At 55.9% G+C, this 12,189-nt stretch overlaps 1 protein-coding gene across 2 annotated transcripts; it reads right to left on the reverse strand.

Annotated features, from left to right (window-relative positions):
• Positions 1–49: 49 nt before the first annotated feature.
• SMARCD2 (SWI/SNF related, matrix associated, actin dependent regulator of chromatin, subfamily d, member 2) lies at positions 50–9,876 on the reverse strand. Of its 2 annotated transcripts, none has more exons than XM_045984854.1 (13): positions 9,364–9,876; positions 4,592–4,776; positions 4,382–4,424; positions 4,118–4,240; positions 3,207–3,362; positions 2,687–2,782; positions 2,444–2,545; positions 2,145–2,306; positions 1,882–1,979; positions 1,563–1,698; positions 1,309–1,431; positions 1,068–1,169; positions 50–980 (listed from the first exon to the last, which is right to left on the reverse strand). In XM_045984854.1, the coding sequence occupies exons 1-13, from the start codon at positions 9,577–9,579 to the stop codon at positions 927–929; spliced, it is 1,596 nt and encodes a 531-aa protein (XP_045840810.1). In that variant the 5' UTR covers positions 9,580–9,876; the 3' UTR covers positions 50–926. The 2 variants fall into 2 exon arrangements, with proteins under 2 accessions (XP_045840810.1, XP_045840811.1); XM_045984855.1 differs by lacking the exon at positions 9,364–9,876 and adding an exon at positions 8,761–9,110.
• Between the last annotated feature and the right edge of the window lie 2,313 nt (positions 9,877–12,189).

Consider the following 12,189-nt stretch of genomic DNA (forward strand, 5'->3'; position numbering starts at 1 on the left):
ACTTTAGTCTGTTACTGAGTGGCTGCACTGTTGAATGACCAGGTCCGGGTACCACCAATAAACAAGGATTTATTTGGAAATTTCCAAACCTGCCAGAAGTGGCACTTGCCAAGCCCTGGGGTCCACCCTTCTACCAAGCTCTGAAGGGCAGCAACAGTCCTTGCCACCTGCCCTCTCACATCCCCCTGCCCTCCACCAAGCACGCACACCCGTACCTCAGGCCATGCCAGAGAACTGGAGCCCCCTCCAAGGCGGCTCTACAACCCTGGGCTCAAGAGCTGGGCTGGCAGGCCTCTGGCGTCCGAGGAGATGATGGCGGCCAGAGCCGCTTGCATAGATTGAGGAAAAACAGAAGGAGGCACCAAACAGGGCTCCCTGAAAACCCCAACTTACCCCTGTACAAAAAAAGTGGCTCCCGCATAGAAAAACCTGCTTCCCACATAGTGCAAATACCCAAAGAAAAGGAAACACCAGCAGCAAAGCTGGGCTGGTAGGAATGGCAAAGAACTTTGGTTTAGAAAGGCCAGGAAGAGTGTGAGCTGTGCTCCTCTTCCTCACCCAGCTCCCCAGAGCCAGCTCGGACACTGGCCCCAAGGGGGTCTGTAAACAAGCAAAGCCAGCGGGCCTGGGTCTGGAAGGTCTCCGTGACAATGTCAATCAAAGCATAGCCTCCAGCGGACCGACTGGGGCCCGCCTGCCTGCACGGAGCAGAGGCGGCAGCTCTGGAGAACCCATTTAAAGCCAAAGTAAAAAGTAAGTATAAGGCTTTGGGGACCAAGCAACAAGGAATCCTAGCACTACATTTATGAAACTATAGCTGGGGAGCAGAGGGGGACAGGAGGCACCCCTCACCCCATCCTTAGCCTATGTGTCTGTGACCCAGAGGGTGGTCCCCTTCCTGGCAGAGGAGGGGGGTCCCTGAGGATTTAGGTCAAGCGGATTCCCAGCACCTGTTCCAGTTCCTGCCTTCGCTGCTGCACCTGCAGGGAGAGAGCAGAGACGAGTGGCGAGTGGCTCAGGACTCTGCTGCTCACGAGCTCAAGAGGGCACACAGGGCAGAGCCTCACCTTCGCAAAAATGTGCCTCCCCACTGCTTCCTGGGCCCACGGCTGATGGTAGAAAGCAGCTCGCCTCTCCTCCTCCGGATTCCCGATCACATCAGTGATGATCTGCAGAGAGCCAGGAGGAGAGCTGCGTGCGGCACCATGCCCGCCCCTGTGCCAGTCGGCCCCAGAAAGCAGAAGTTGTGACCTGGGTAAACATCCCTTAGGGCCTAGCTTGGGATCAACTTCAGGATGGGGACCACACCTTGAGGTCTCGGCGCTGGGAGCGGAGCCATTCCTGGATGAAGTCCTGAGGGTCGGTGCTAAAGCTGAGCATGAAATCCCTCTGGGTCTTCAGTTGGTTGATGGACTCAATGGTCTCGTGGATCTGGAGAAGGGAGTCCGTGTGTCATTCCGGACTCAAAGATACTATCGCAAGGTGCTCACATGCAGAAATGCCCAACAGAGCCTGCCCACCCCCATCCTGGTTCCCAGAGGCTGGAGGGGCTGAGGGCCCACCTTGACATCAAGGGAGGCGATCTCCTGCTGATTGGTGGTAGAGGCCAGAAAATTGCTCATCTGGGCCTTCAGTGGGTCATCCACCTCCACGTCAATGTCATAACATGCGGTCTTCTTTTGGTCGTTAGGGTCTACACTGCAGGCAGGACACAGGAGGGGAAGGCTAAGCTTACAGCCATGTTCATCCCACCGACCTGGGCCAAACCTGCACACGCTCAGCAAGCAAGAAACCAAACGTGCTACTTCTCTTTGGCTTTTCGATCAAGCCAAAGGTACAGGGCTCTGAAATGGGAAGAGGAGAATGGGAAGGCTCTTGTACCTAATGACATGGTTGATGACGATGGGGTCTGGATGCTGCAGCAACCCAGCCAGCTTCATGGGAATCTCGGAGAAACGAAGGCGGCCACAACTGAAGATCTAGAGAGTACCAAAGGCTCGGTGATGCCTTTGAGGGCACAGAGGGAAGTGGACCATCCCAGGGTCAGTGTGGAGAAGGTGGCCAGAAACCTGTCCCGCAGGGGCTGTAGAGCAGGGGGCAGGGTAGGGTGGGGCAGCGAGCCGTGCGGGGAGGTCCGCGCTCACCTGGCGGAAGTACCGGTTGCAGTTGATGTACTCGCGCTCGTGCCCGTCCTGCAGCTGGTTGTGTTTGATATAAAGCCAGAGGGCCTGCATGATGGCCGCCCTGGTCTGTGTGTGCACCCCCAGCAGCCTTGCCAGTCGGGGGTCCAGCTTGTACTGGGGAGGCTGGAGATGCACAGAGGGGAGTCAGGGGGAGGGGCTGTGTTCGTGGGAGAAACCAAAGTGGAAGGACGGGAAGGGTGTACAACAGGAACCCGCCCCCCTCCCCAAGAGCACTCCCCATGGCCCCAGACACGGGTCACCTGATGATCCAGCATGAGCAGGAGGGTGCACTTGACGTTGAGGTCTCCGGGCCGTTTCACCTGGAAGCCATCAGTCTCCTGGGTGGTGGGCATCCGGTGCCACTGACAGGGAGGAGGGGCACAGACCTCGTCACCAAGGGAGTGGGCAGGGTGTACACGCTTGGACCTCCAAGGGACCAAGGCCGCTCCTCTGACCTCCCACCGCACGTCAGCCTGTGCTCCCCACGCCCCGGCGCCTCGCACCTCCACCAAGTGGTTGTCCGGTCCGTACAGCTCCTTGTCCAGCTCAATGACGAGGCTCTTGAAGAACGAAGAAAACTTCCTCTTCTGCTTGCTGGGCTGGGGAACGGTCATGGGTGTAAGCAGGGTGTGCTGCGGGGCTCTCAGACCTGACCCAGGCGAAGGCCCCGACGAGGACTATTTCAACTCTCAGGCTCATTGTGCTGGAGATTCGGGGGCCCCGAAAGAAGCAAGGAGACCCGGTGCCCGGAAAGGACTCTGGGTGCAGCCCGGCTGGCAGCCAGCAGGGTCTGAATTAGAAAGGGGCACCCCCTTCCTCAAGATGCCTCACTGCCACCTGCAGGATAACCACTGTAGCAACCAAACAGATCTTCACCCTCCAACCTCTAAGCGGCCTGGAGCTGTGCCCTGAGCAGAGCCCTCTCCCTCAGGCAGGACTTCTCCGGAAGTGCCCCAGTGTCTGGCCCAGTCTCTACCCCACACAGGCCACCTCCCCTCCAGACACCGCCTTTCCCCAACTCACATCATCCAGCAGTTTTCCCTCCACTCGGAGTTCCCAGGAAGCCACTTTGTCCCCTGCGGGGGTTCCCCCGGGGGGCCCTGTGGTCCCCGCAGTGTCACCTTCTGCCTTGCTGGGACTGAACGTATTGGAAATATAGATCCGCAGCTTTCGTTTTTGCTAGAGAGAGAGACAGCCAGCTAGAGGTGAGCCAACATGCTGGAAACAATGCTACTCAACCCTCCTGTCTGAATTCATTCAACATCAATACTGAGTGTAGACGGGCCAGGCACCCCGTCAGGCACCAGAAATCAGGAGCCAAAAATCCCGGTCCCAGACTGGAAGGAACTCACAGTTCTGCGGGGGACAGATGGGCTACCGACAATTCCAACACTGGGATCGGTGGTGTGACAGGGACATACAGGGTGCCGACAGGCAAATCCGAAGTCTCCATTTAGTCACACTAAATGCAACTCAGACACCCGTCATGGCTCCAAAGCATCCTTGTCTCTGGAAGCTTTCATCGCTCAGGGGACTGTTCTAGATTATTTTTTAAAAGGTGACAGGGGATGGGGAGACAGGAACTATCCCTATCTACCCTCTAGTCTTGCCCTGCAAACTTCTGACCGTGATCTATAACGTTTACATTTTAAATCGTGACCCACAATCCGCATATATAAACATCTGAAACAAAATGTCATTAAATGATACTTCTATGGTAATTACTACACTACTGTGAAGTATCATAATTTCTATTTTCTCTTCTGTTAAGAACATGCTGGTCCCACCATGTTAAACTGGGTTCGTGCTCCACTAACGGGCTGCGGCCAGCAGCATGAGAAATCACAGCCCCGTGCTTGGCCCCTGGAAAACAAGGCCAAGGAGACACAGAGAAGTTTGGGAAAGCCCAGGGCTGGCCAGGGCTGCACACACACCGTTAGAGGCTTTTTGATGGCCTCTTGGATCTCCATCCGCTTTCGGGCAATGGTCTGGTCCAGCTTCCGCTCAAAAGCCAAGAGATCCATGTACGCCTGAGACTCTGGGACAAGCTCCCGAATCTGGAGGAAGGGAAGATTCAACTTGTTTCTGCTGCATCTCTGGCTCCTTGCTCCTCCATCCCAGGATTGGGGGAGCCCGGTTGCACCCACAGTCCACCAGCTACTGGGGAGGCTTCTTGGGCCCCTGCCCAACATACTCACTCGCTGAGGTAGAACCTTATCTGCCATCTTCCTCCTCTTCAACCTAGGGAGGATGAAAACTCAAGACATCAGTGATCCAAACACCCCTCCAGCCCCTAGGACTCTCCCTAAGAAGAGCCAGGAGTCTTCCTCAGTGATCAGAGCTCTTAGGACTCTCTGTCACCACTGCAGCTGAGCCGGGTGGATGGAAGAGAAACGGGATGGTCTTACCCCCGGCGCTGGGCAGGCATTGGGGGCTGGGCCTGGGGCACAAGCAGGCGTTTGCGGAATGGGTCCATCATGGTGGGTGGCATCCCAGGTCGAAGTGCAGCAGCGGTGCCAAAGGGGGATCCAGTGGGAGGCCCCACCTGCAAGCCAGCCATGGGCATCCGGCTCCCTGGTGACATACCAGGCCGCTGGGGGAAGTAAGCCAATGGGGGTGCATAGGTCAGCGGTAGGGCCCCATGGGGCCCGTAACCCATTCTCTCCATCCTTCTCCTGGGCCGGGTCAGGCCCGAAGCAGCACACCACAGAGCCCAGGGCGGAGGGCCAGGAACAAAGGGGAGCAGGTGCCTGAGAGGAGAAATATAAACCACACCTGCCCTGCCCCCATCCCCCGCTCTGGCATCTGTGCCAGCAAATGGGGCCTGCGGGAACCCAGGGGGTGGGACCAGAGCCCGCCTGAGACGGAAGGGCCTGTGGGAGTGTCTCAGGGCCCAGCCCGACCTTCTAGCCCCCGCCCCACAGGCGATGCCCCGCTCCCTGGAACCAGAGGGGTAGGAGGCACTCCTGATCGCCTCACGTGGCCCCACCAAGCACTCCCATCCAACTGGACTGGACAGGAAAGCACGGTGTGGGGGCCAGGTCCCAGCCGGGTGGAGAGGTACAGTGTGATAGTAGTAGGCAAAACCCCAACAGCCATCTCCTGGTACTAGCCCAGCAGTGTGGCTAAGGGGAGGAAGATGGTCCAAGGGGCTGGCGTGCCCATCAGGCAGTGGCCCCCTAGGTGAGCAATTCCAGCAGGATGGCTTGGAGCATGTCCCAAGTGGTGGGGGTGGCCTCAGCAGAGTCTGGAGACCATCTGGTCACCATATGGCCCCTCCTTACAACCCAGACCTGGACCCTTCTCTCCACCTCCCTACTGCCCTGCCCCCCACCCTGAAGCCAGAAGACCCCGAGAGGAAAGCTGTGGCTCCTGGGTGGCCTCTGGGAGAGCAGCTGGCACCCAGCCTCCATCCGGGGTCCAGGTACCACCTGGCTGCTGGGGAAAACTGAGCCTGAATTCAGCCCACAAGGTCCTAAGCTGGAGAACAGAGATGAGATTATCCTCGGATACAAGATCAGGCATAGGGTCACCAGGAATCTGGGTGACAGAAATGGCTTCTGTAGAAGCCTGCAGAAGGGTTTCCCACCAAGGTCCAGTTCCCCAACATTTCTGGGAGTCCCCTGGGCCCCTTGCCCCCCTCCCCACAGCTGCTGCCTGCAAGGCCTATTTGGCAGCTCTGCCTTGCACACAGTGTCCCTGGCAGCTTCTCAGGGCTGGCCCCAGGGCCCAGATTATGCAACCAGCACATAGACCCAACCAAGCCAGGCTGGGTGGGGACTTGCACCAAATCGGAGGACCCTCCCCACCCCTGGCCCAGTATCATGGAGATGAGATGCTTCCCCTACTTTTTCATCTGTTTTCAGCACAGAGGGCCAGACTCCTGACCAGAGGCAGAGATGGAGCAGAATGACCCAGAGATGTCGGGCAGGGGAAAGGAGGCGGCAGTGGGACAAGCATCTGGGAGAACTGAGTTAAACGTAGGGGACTCTGGGGCCTCAGGAGTCCTGCCACAATTTCTCCTCATCAGGAAAAGATCCGTCTGGGCTGTTGAAAGGTGAAAGACAGCCTATTTTTTATTTCTCAGCCTGTAATGATTACAGGAAAAAAACCCGGTGTGGCCACAGCTGTAAGCCCAGGCCCCAGACATCCTGGCCGTATTTTCCCCACGCCGAGCCTGAGCCAGAGGGGAGGAACAAATGGAGCGGGGGGATCTGCAGAGAACCAGCCGGCCCGAGCCGGCCCGAGCCGGCCCCAGAGTTCCCGGGAAGCCACTAGGTAGGGCGGGAAGCTACTCACTAGGGCGTTCACAAAACCTCCCCAGCACCACCCATCCCTCCTGGGCAGGTGCTCCTGTGACAGGAAGTCCCAAGTCAAGGCGGCACAGACAGACAAGGCCTGGAATAGGCTCCTCCCAGACATGGGCTCCCGACTTCCCAGGCACAGAGTCACCCCCCACCCGTCCTGCTTGCCCAGGACCCCCTGCTTCTCCCAAGAGAGAGAAGGGGCCCAGGGGAAGGTTGCTTACAGCTCACAAAGTCCCAGCTTGGTCCTGCCAAGCTCCACACCTGCTCTTTGAAGCACCAATAACTCCTCTTCAAAATAAAAAAACTCAAGAGGAAAAAAAAAAACCCAACAACAAAACAAAACACACACACACACACACACACACACACACACACACACACACACAGGTCAGGTCTCTCCAAGCTCTGTTAAGTCCCTGCCTGCAGCAGAACTGGGCAGGCCTGGCTCAGTGCCCTGAACCTCGGAAACGTGCGACAGTGTCCTCCCCCCTGCCCGGCACCAGCCCACGCCGTAGGTGGGCCTCTGCCGCCACACCCGGGACAGGAGGGGCAGGTGGCTGGGCCTGAGAGAAGAGAACACAGCCCTCCGTGAGTAGAACGTATTTTGAACTCTGGAGTGAACCCAACAATCTGTGCTTCTTTGGGTTTTGTTTTTTTCATTTCTTGTTTTCCTTAAGCTCCTCTGTTGCGTACGGATATGGCTAGAACCACAATGTGGAGGGAGGAGGGTCATCACTTCCCTTTCTCCAGGGGCTCCCCTAGTTGCCCAACCGGGCCCCGAAACCCTGGCTCTTCTAGCTCATGTGCCCTGACAGAAACCCCTTTGCTCCTCAGATCTCAAGTCCCATCTCCTGAAGTCACACAGCTGGACTTGCCAAGAGGCCAAGCACCATCTTTCTCGAGCTCAGCCAGAGTGAACCAGGTCCTCCCTCTCCCCTTGGACCTCCACTGCCCCCCTCCCTGGGAGAGGAGGGGGAGGACATGACAAAAACACCTGGGTGGCTCAGTCGGTCAAGCGACTGCTTTTGGCTCAGGTCATGATCCCAGGGTCCTGGGACTGAGCCCCAAGTCAGGCTCCCTGCTCAGTGGGGAGTCTGCTTCTCATCCCCGGCCACCCCCACTCATGCTCTCTCTCTTTCAAATTAATAAAATCTTAAAAAGAAAAGGAAAGCCGGTGGGACAGGAAGCCTGCGGAAACAGAGGCTCAGTGCCTTCCCCTTGGTCCCCAACCCTAGCAGCCTGGGGCCACCCAGCCAGTCGGCTGGACGGTGCCACTGACCCAAGAGCACTCCCTACACAGGGCTGTGCAACCTGATCTCTCCACGCGCTCTTCCCAGGCCACATGGCCCATGGGTTTCGGGCAGAAGACACGAGAGAGGCTTCCATCTCTTCCTTAGATCCTTCCCAGGCCAAAGGCCCACAGGGAGACTCCAAGGCCAGTCCTCAGCCAGCTGGCCCAGGAGCCGGAATGACTCCTACAGGGACCCCTCAGCATCACCTTGGACCCATGAATCCCCAAACGGGAAAGCAAGATGGAAAACATGGAGTTGTTGGGACCAGGTCTATCTCCATCAATACCCAGACACTTTGTTTTTGTTTTTACAGGGAGGAGGGAGAATGAGGAACAAGAGGGGACAATCACTGTCCCCCAGTTAAGCATCTCTTTCAAAAGTGAGGGATCAGAGCTCCGGCGGGGGGCAGATATGCACACCCTCTTCTATGCGGATCCACTGTGCAGCGGCCACCTGGAGACATGAGGCGGGGGCAGAGTAAGCCCCAGCCTCCCTGGGAGATGAGCGAAGAAGCCAGGGCCACATGCTGGGGCACATGGGTTGGGTGGACTAAACAAAGGTGTAGAGGGAGTGGGAAAAAGGATGGGGGCCATTCCCAAGCATTCTGGGGCAACCAGAAACAACGCACTGGAGGAGGGTGGGAAATGACTGAGGAGCTCCCCCAGCAGGGTCTGGCCCTAAGGATAGAGTCTCTGTCTCTCAATGGCCTTTGAAGCTGCAACTTGAGAAGCTCTCTTTAAGCCAAACTCCAAAGGGGTCAGAACTCTTTGAAGCAACTCTCTCAGGCTCCTCCAGCCCTAGACCAGCAGGGCTCAGTGCAGCCTCTCCGCTCCTGCAGACCGATCTACTCCTGAACACTAGAACACCAGCGGAGAGCCAAAAAGAGAGTTTGCCCAGAGTGGGCTGGGCTTTCCGCCTCAGGCCTGGCGGACACCACCTCTACTCAAACCCAGAGCCATCCCGTGCCAGGGTCCTGACCTGGAGAAGACCCAGCCTGGCACAGGCTGAGATCCCCTCACTCTAGGCTCGACCTCCCAAGCGGTGGGAAGCCAGGCCCTTCTTCCTCCTTCTCGGCAGCTGGGAGCCATCTCAGACACGCTAGAGCTCTGCCAGTTCCCAACTAGAAAAAAAAAAAACAGCGCAGACTTGGAGTGGGACCAAGGCCAATGCAGGGTAACCCTTGTTTCTCAGTGAGGGCCCTTTTGCAAAACTTTCTCAGCACTTCCCTGATCCCCCTACCCTAAAAGCTACACCAGACTACACTAGATCTACACTAGACTTCTCGAACCACTCGCTCACACCTCACTGGCTCCGATTCCTCCATCTCTCAGTTACTCAGAATCCCTGTTCTAAGAAAGCCTCCAGAGCCTCCCTCCATCCCACGGTCGCTCTTACCCTCTCCGCCAACTGCCCCGCCACCCGGCCTTGCCCTCCACCATGTCCCGCGCACTCCGCACGCTGGGCCACTGTGCCCTGTGTCAAGACGGCCGCCCCGGGGCCCTCACTGGAGGCCCCCCATCGCCCGCAGCCCCGGGCGTGCTCGCGGGGCCGGCCGCCCGCCCGCCCATCCACGCGGCTCACCTGGTACTGCGCCGCGGGGCCCGCGGGGCCCATGGGGCGGAAGGCGGCGGCCCCGGGGCCCCCCACGCCTCCGGCCGGCCCTGGCCCCCTGAGCGCCGGTCCGGGCAGCATGCCGGGTCCTGCTGGCGGAGGGGGTGCTCCCAGGGCCGCGGCAACGGCGCCGCCACCAGGACTCAGCGGAGGCAGCGGGAACCCGCCCGCGCCACGGCCCGACATCGCTCCGTCCCGTCCGGCGCTGTCGCGATCCGGGCTCCGGACTCCGTGTCGAGTCCGCTCCGCGATCCGCGCTCCGGGACTTTCCGATCTAAATTCCGGGTTCTGAGGTTTGTTGATCCGGGTTCCGGGATTTCCCAATCCAAGTTCTCGAGTTCCTCGCAGACTCGGTTTGGGGCAGGGCCGATCCTGATTCCGGTCCTGCCCAGGGAATTCCGGATCCGGGATCTATTGCAGGCCCGCCTGCCTCCCGCGGCCTCCGGAGGTTTGGCTGCGGGAGCCCAGTTACCCGGAGGCGGCAACTAACTCCCAGCCCCGCCCAAACAAGCCCAGCTCTAGGCCCCGCCTAGAACCAGCAGTCCAATGCCGGGATGCCTCCTCAAATCCCGCCCCTCGCGAGACCCGCCCCTAACAGGCACCTCCCCTAACGGCCAGCCCTAGAGCCACGCCCACACCCCTTGGTCCAGCCCTCGGCCGGAGGGGCGGGGGCAGAAAGCTGCGCAGGAAACGCTGTTGAAGGCGCGGGGTCAGAGGTTGAAGGTCACGTAGGGCTTCAACAGTGAATGGGTAGCTGTTGAACTCGTCCGGTTGTAGCCAACTCCCGGAGGCTCCTGCTTAGCTCTGTGAAAATAGTTTTCGTAAGTCTCCTTTCTACATTTTTCAGCATTAAAGACTCAGCATAGAGCTGCTCCCTGAGGGGGAAGAGCCGCCAACTTGACTTTGTTTAAAAACTCATCCTCAGTAGCTCAGAGCCGCCAAGGGACATCAGCTGCCCCAGACCCCATCCAGCTGTGTGAAGGGCGGACTTGGCCAAGCGCCGAGTTCTTATCGCATATTTTTAAAGTGGCTCTGCCTCACTTTAAGGAAGCCTAGTACTTTTTTTCCTCCACAGGAAATGTTTCCAGGGGGAGGAATTATGCATTATGAGAAATCTCCCTGCAGTTAAATAAGGTCTTTCTCCAGGATTTATAGTACTTAATTGAAAAAAATTCAATACCTTTTTAGAAACCACTGTCCTGTATCATAAGGTATTCAAAATAAAGTGTTTCAGGTGTGTCAGAGCCTACATTCTGGTCATCCGGCGTTTCCTCACCATCAGACCAGTGCTTCTTAAACTTTAAAGAGTGTAAGAAACATCTGGGGCTCTTAGGTCTGGGACAGGGCTTAAGCTTCTGCATTTCTTTTATTTGTTTATTTAAAGTTAGTCAACACACAGTGTATTACTAGGTTCAGGGTAGAGTTTAGTGATTCATCAGTTGCTTATAACACCCAGAGGTCCTTATATCAAGTGGCCTCCTTAATGCCCGTCACCCAACTATCCCATCCCCCCACACCCCTCCAGCAATCCTCAGTTGGTTCCCTAGAGTTAAGAGTCTCTTATGGTTTGCCTCTATTCTCATCCTATTTTTCCTTCCCTCCCCCTGTGTTCATGTTTTGTTTCTTAAATTTCACATGAGTGAAATCATATGGTATTTGACTTTCTCTGACTTACTTCACTTAGCATAATACACTCTAGTCTAGTTCCATCCACATCCTTGCAAATGGCAAGATTTCACTCTTTTTGATGGCTGAGTAATATTCCATATGAGATATATATCATATATATTTTAACATTTTCTTTATCCATTCATCCCTTGATGGACATCTGGACTCTTTCCATATTTTGGCAGTTGTGGACATTGCTGCTATAAACACTGGGGTGTGTGTGCCCCTTCCAATCACTATTTTTGTATCCTTAAGTTAAATACCTAGTAGTACAATTGCTTCTAGAGCTCCAAAGCTATGTTGTTGCTACTCAGACAACAATTTTGAGTAGCCAAGATTCATTTTCACTATATAATTTCTCTGCTTTGTTTTTATCCCAAACCAAGTCTTGCACCATAGCACCCCAGATCCTATTTATAGTATAGTATAGTCCTCCAGCCCTTTTTAGAAATCAGTTCTGCTCAACTGTACTTCCTGGAATCTTTCCAACAGTGAAAAGCCCTGCCCTGCCACTGCTTTCTTGCCTCTTGGTCTTCACAGAGCTCACTTTTCTCTTTCTGCCTAAAAGTGGGTTATCTGCCAGTCTGAGAGCAGGCCACTGGAATTATTACAGTCATTGAACCAGGGCCCCTTCCTACCCCTGAAAAGTGGGTAAAGAATTCATAATAATGCAATTAATATCCATTTCAAGCCTTTCCAGATCCTAGAGCAACTCTAGGGCTGTAAAGGAAGTTGTAGGAGCAAATCCCCTGGGGAGCTATCTCAAAATATCCCTGCCAGCTATTCCCCTGCACAACACACACATACAAAATACAAGGCTTCCAGTGTTATCGTTTATGAATAAGCCCCCAGTATTGTACACCTGAAACTAATGTAACACCATATGTTAATTACAGTAGACTTAAAATTTAAAAGCCTAACAGAAGAAGCCCCCCAGGTAACTCTGATACAACCTGCCTTGTAGAGATACTTTCCTCTAGAAAACAGACAAGCTCCTAAGTGCATTTTAAAAGAAGATAAAACAGTTAAATGTAATTCAGGTCCTCTTTATCCCTTGCTTAAATCCCTCCCCAGCTTCCCATTGCTCTTAGAGTGAATACCACACTCCCTCTCATGACATGTAAGTTT

The sequence above is a fragment of the Meles meles genome, chromosome 18 (genome assembly GCF_922984935.1).
Source record: "Meles meles chromosome 18, mMelMel3.1 paternal haplotype, whole genome shotgun sequence".
NCBI classification, from domain to species: domain Eukaryota; kingdom Metazoa; phylum Chordata; class Mammalia; order Carnivora; family Mustelidae; genus Meles; species Meles meles.

Excerpts from the sequence above, each read along its gene's own strand:
- SMARCD2 (XM_045984854.1), bottom strand. The coding sequence starts at position 9,579 with ATGTCGGGCCGTGGCGCGGGCGGGTTCCCGCTGCCTCCGCTGAGTCCT. Across the intron at positions 1,980-2,144 it reads GCAACCGGTACTTCCGCCAG|ATCTTCAGTTGTGGCCGCCT; the intron begins GTGAGCGCGGAC and ends GGTACTCTCTAG. Across the intron at positions 1,699-1,881 it reads GTCATCAACCATGTCATTAG|TGTAGACCCTAACGACCAAA; the intron begins GTACAAGAGCCT and ends TCCTGCCTGCAG.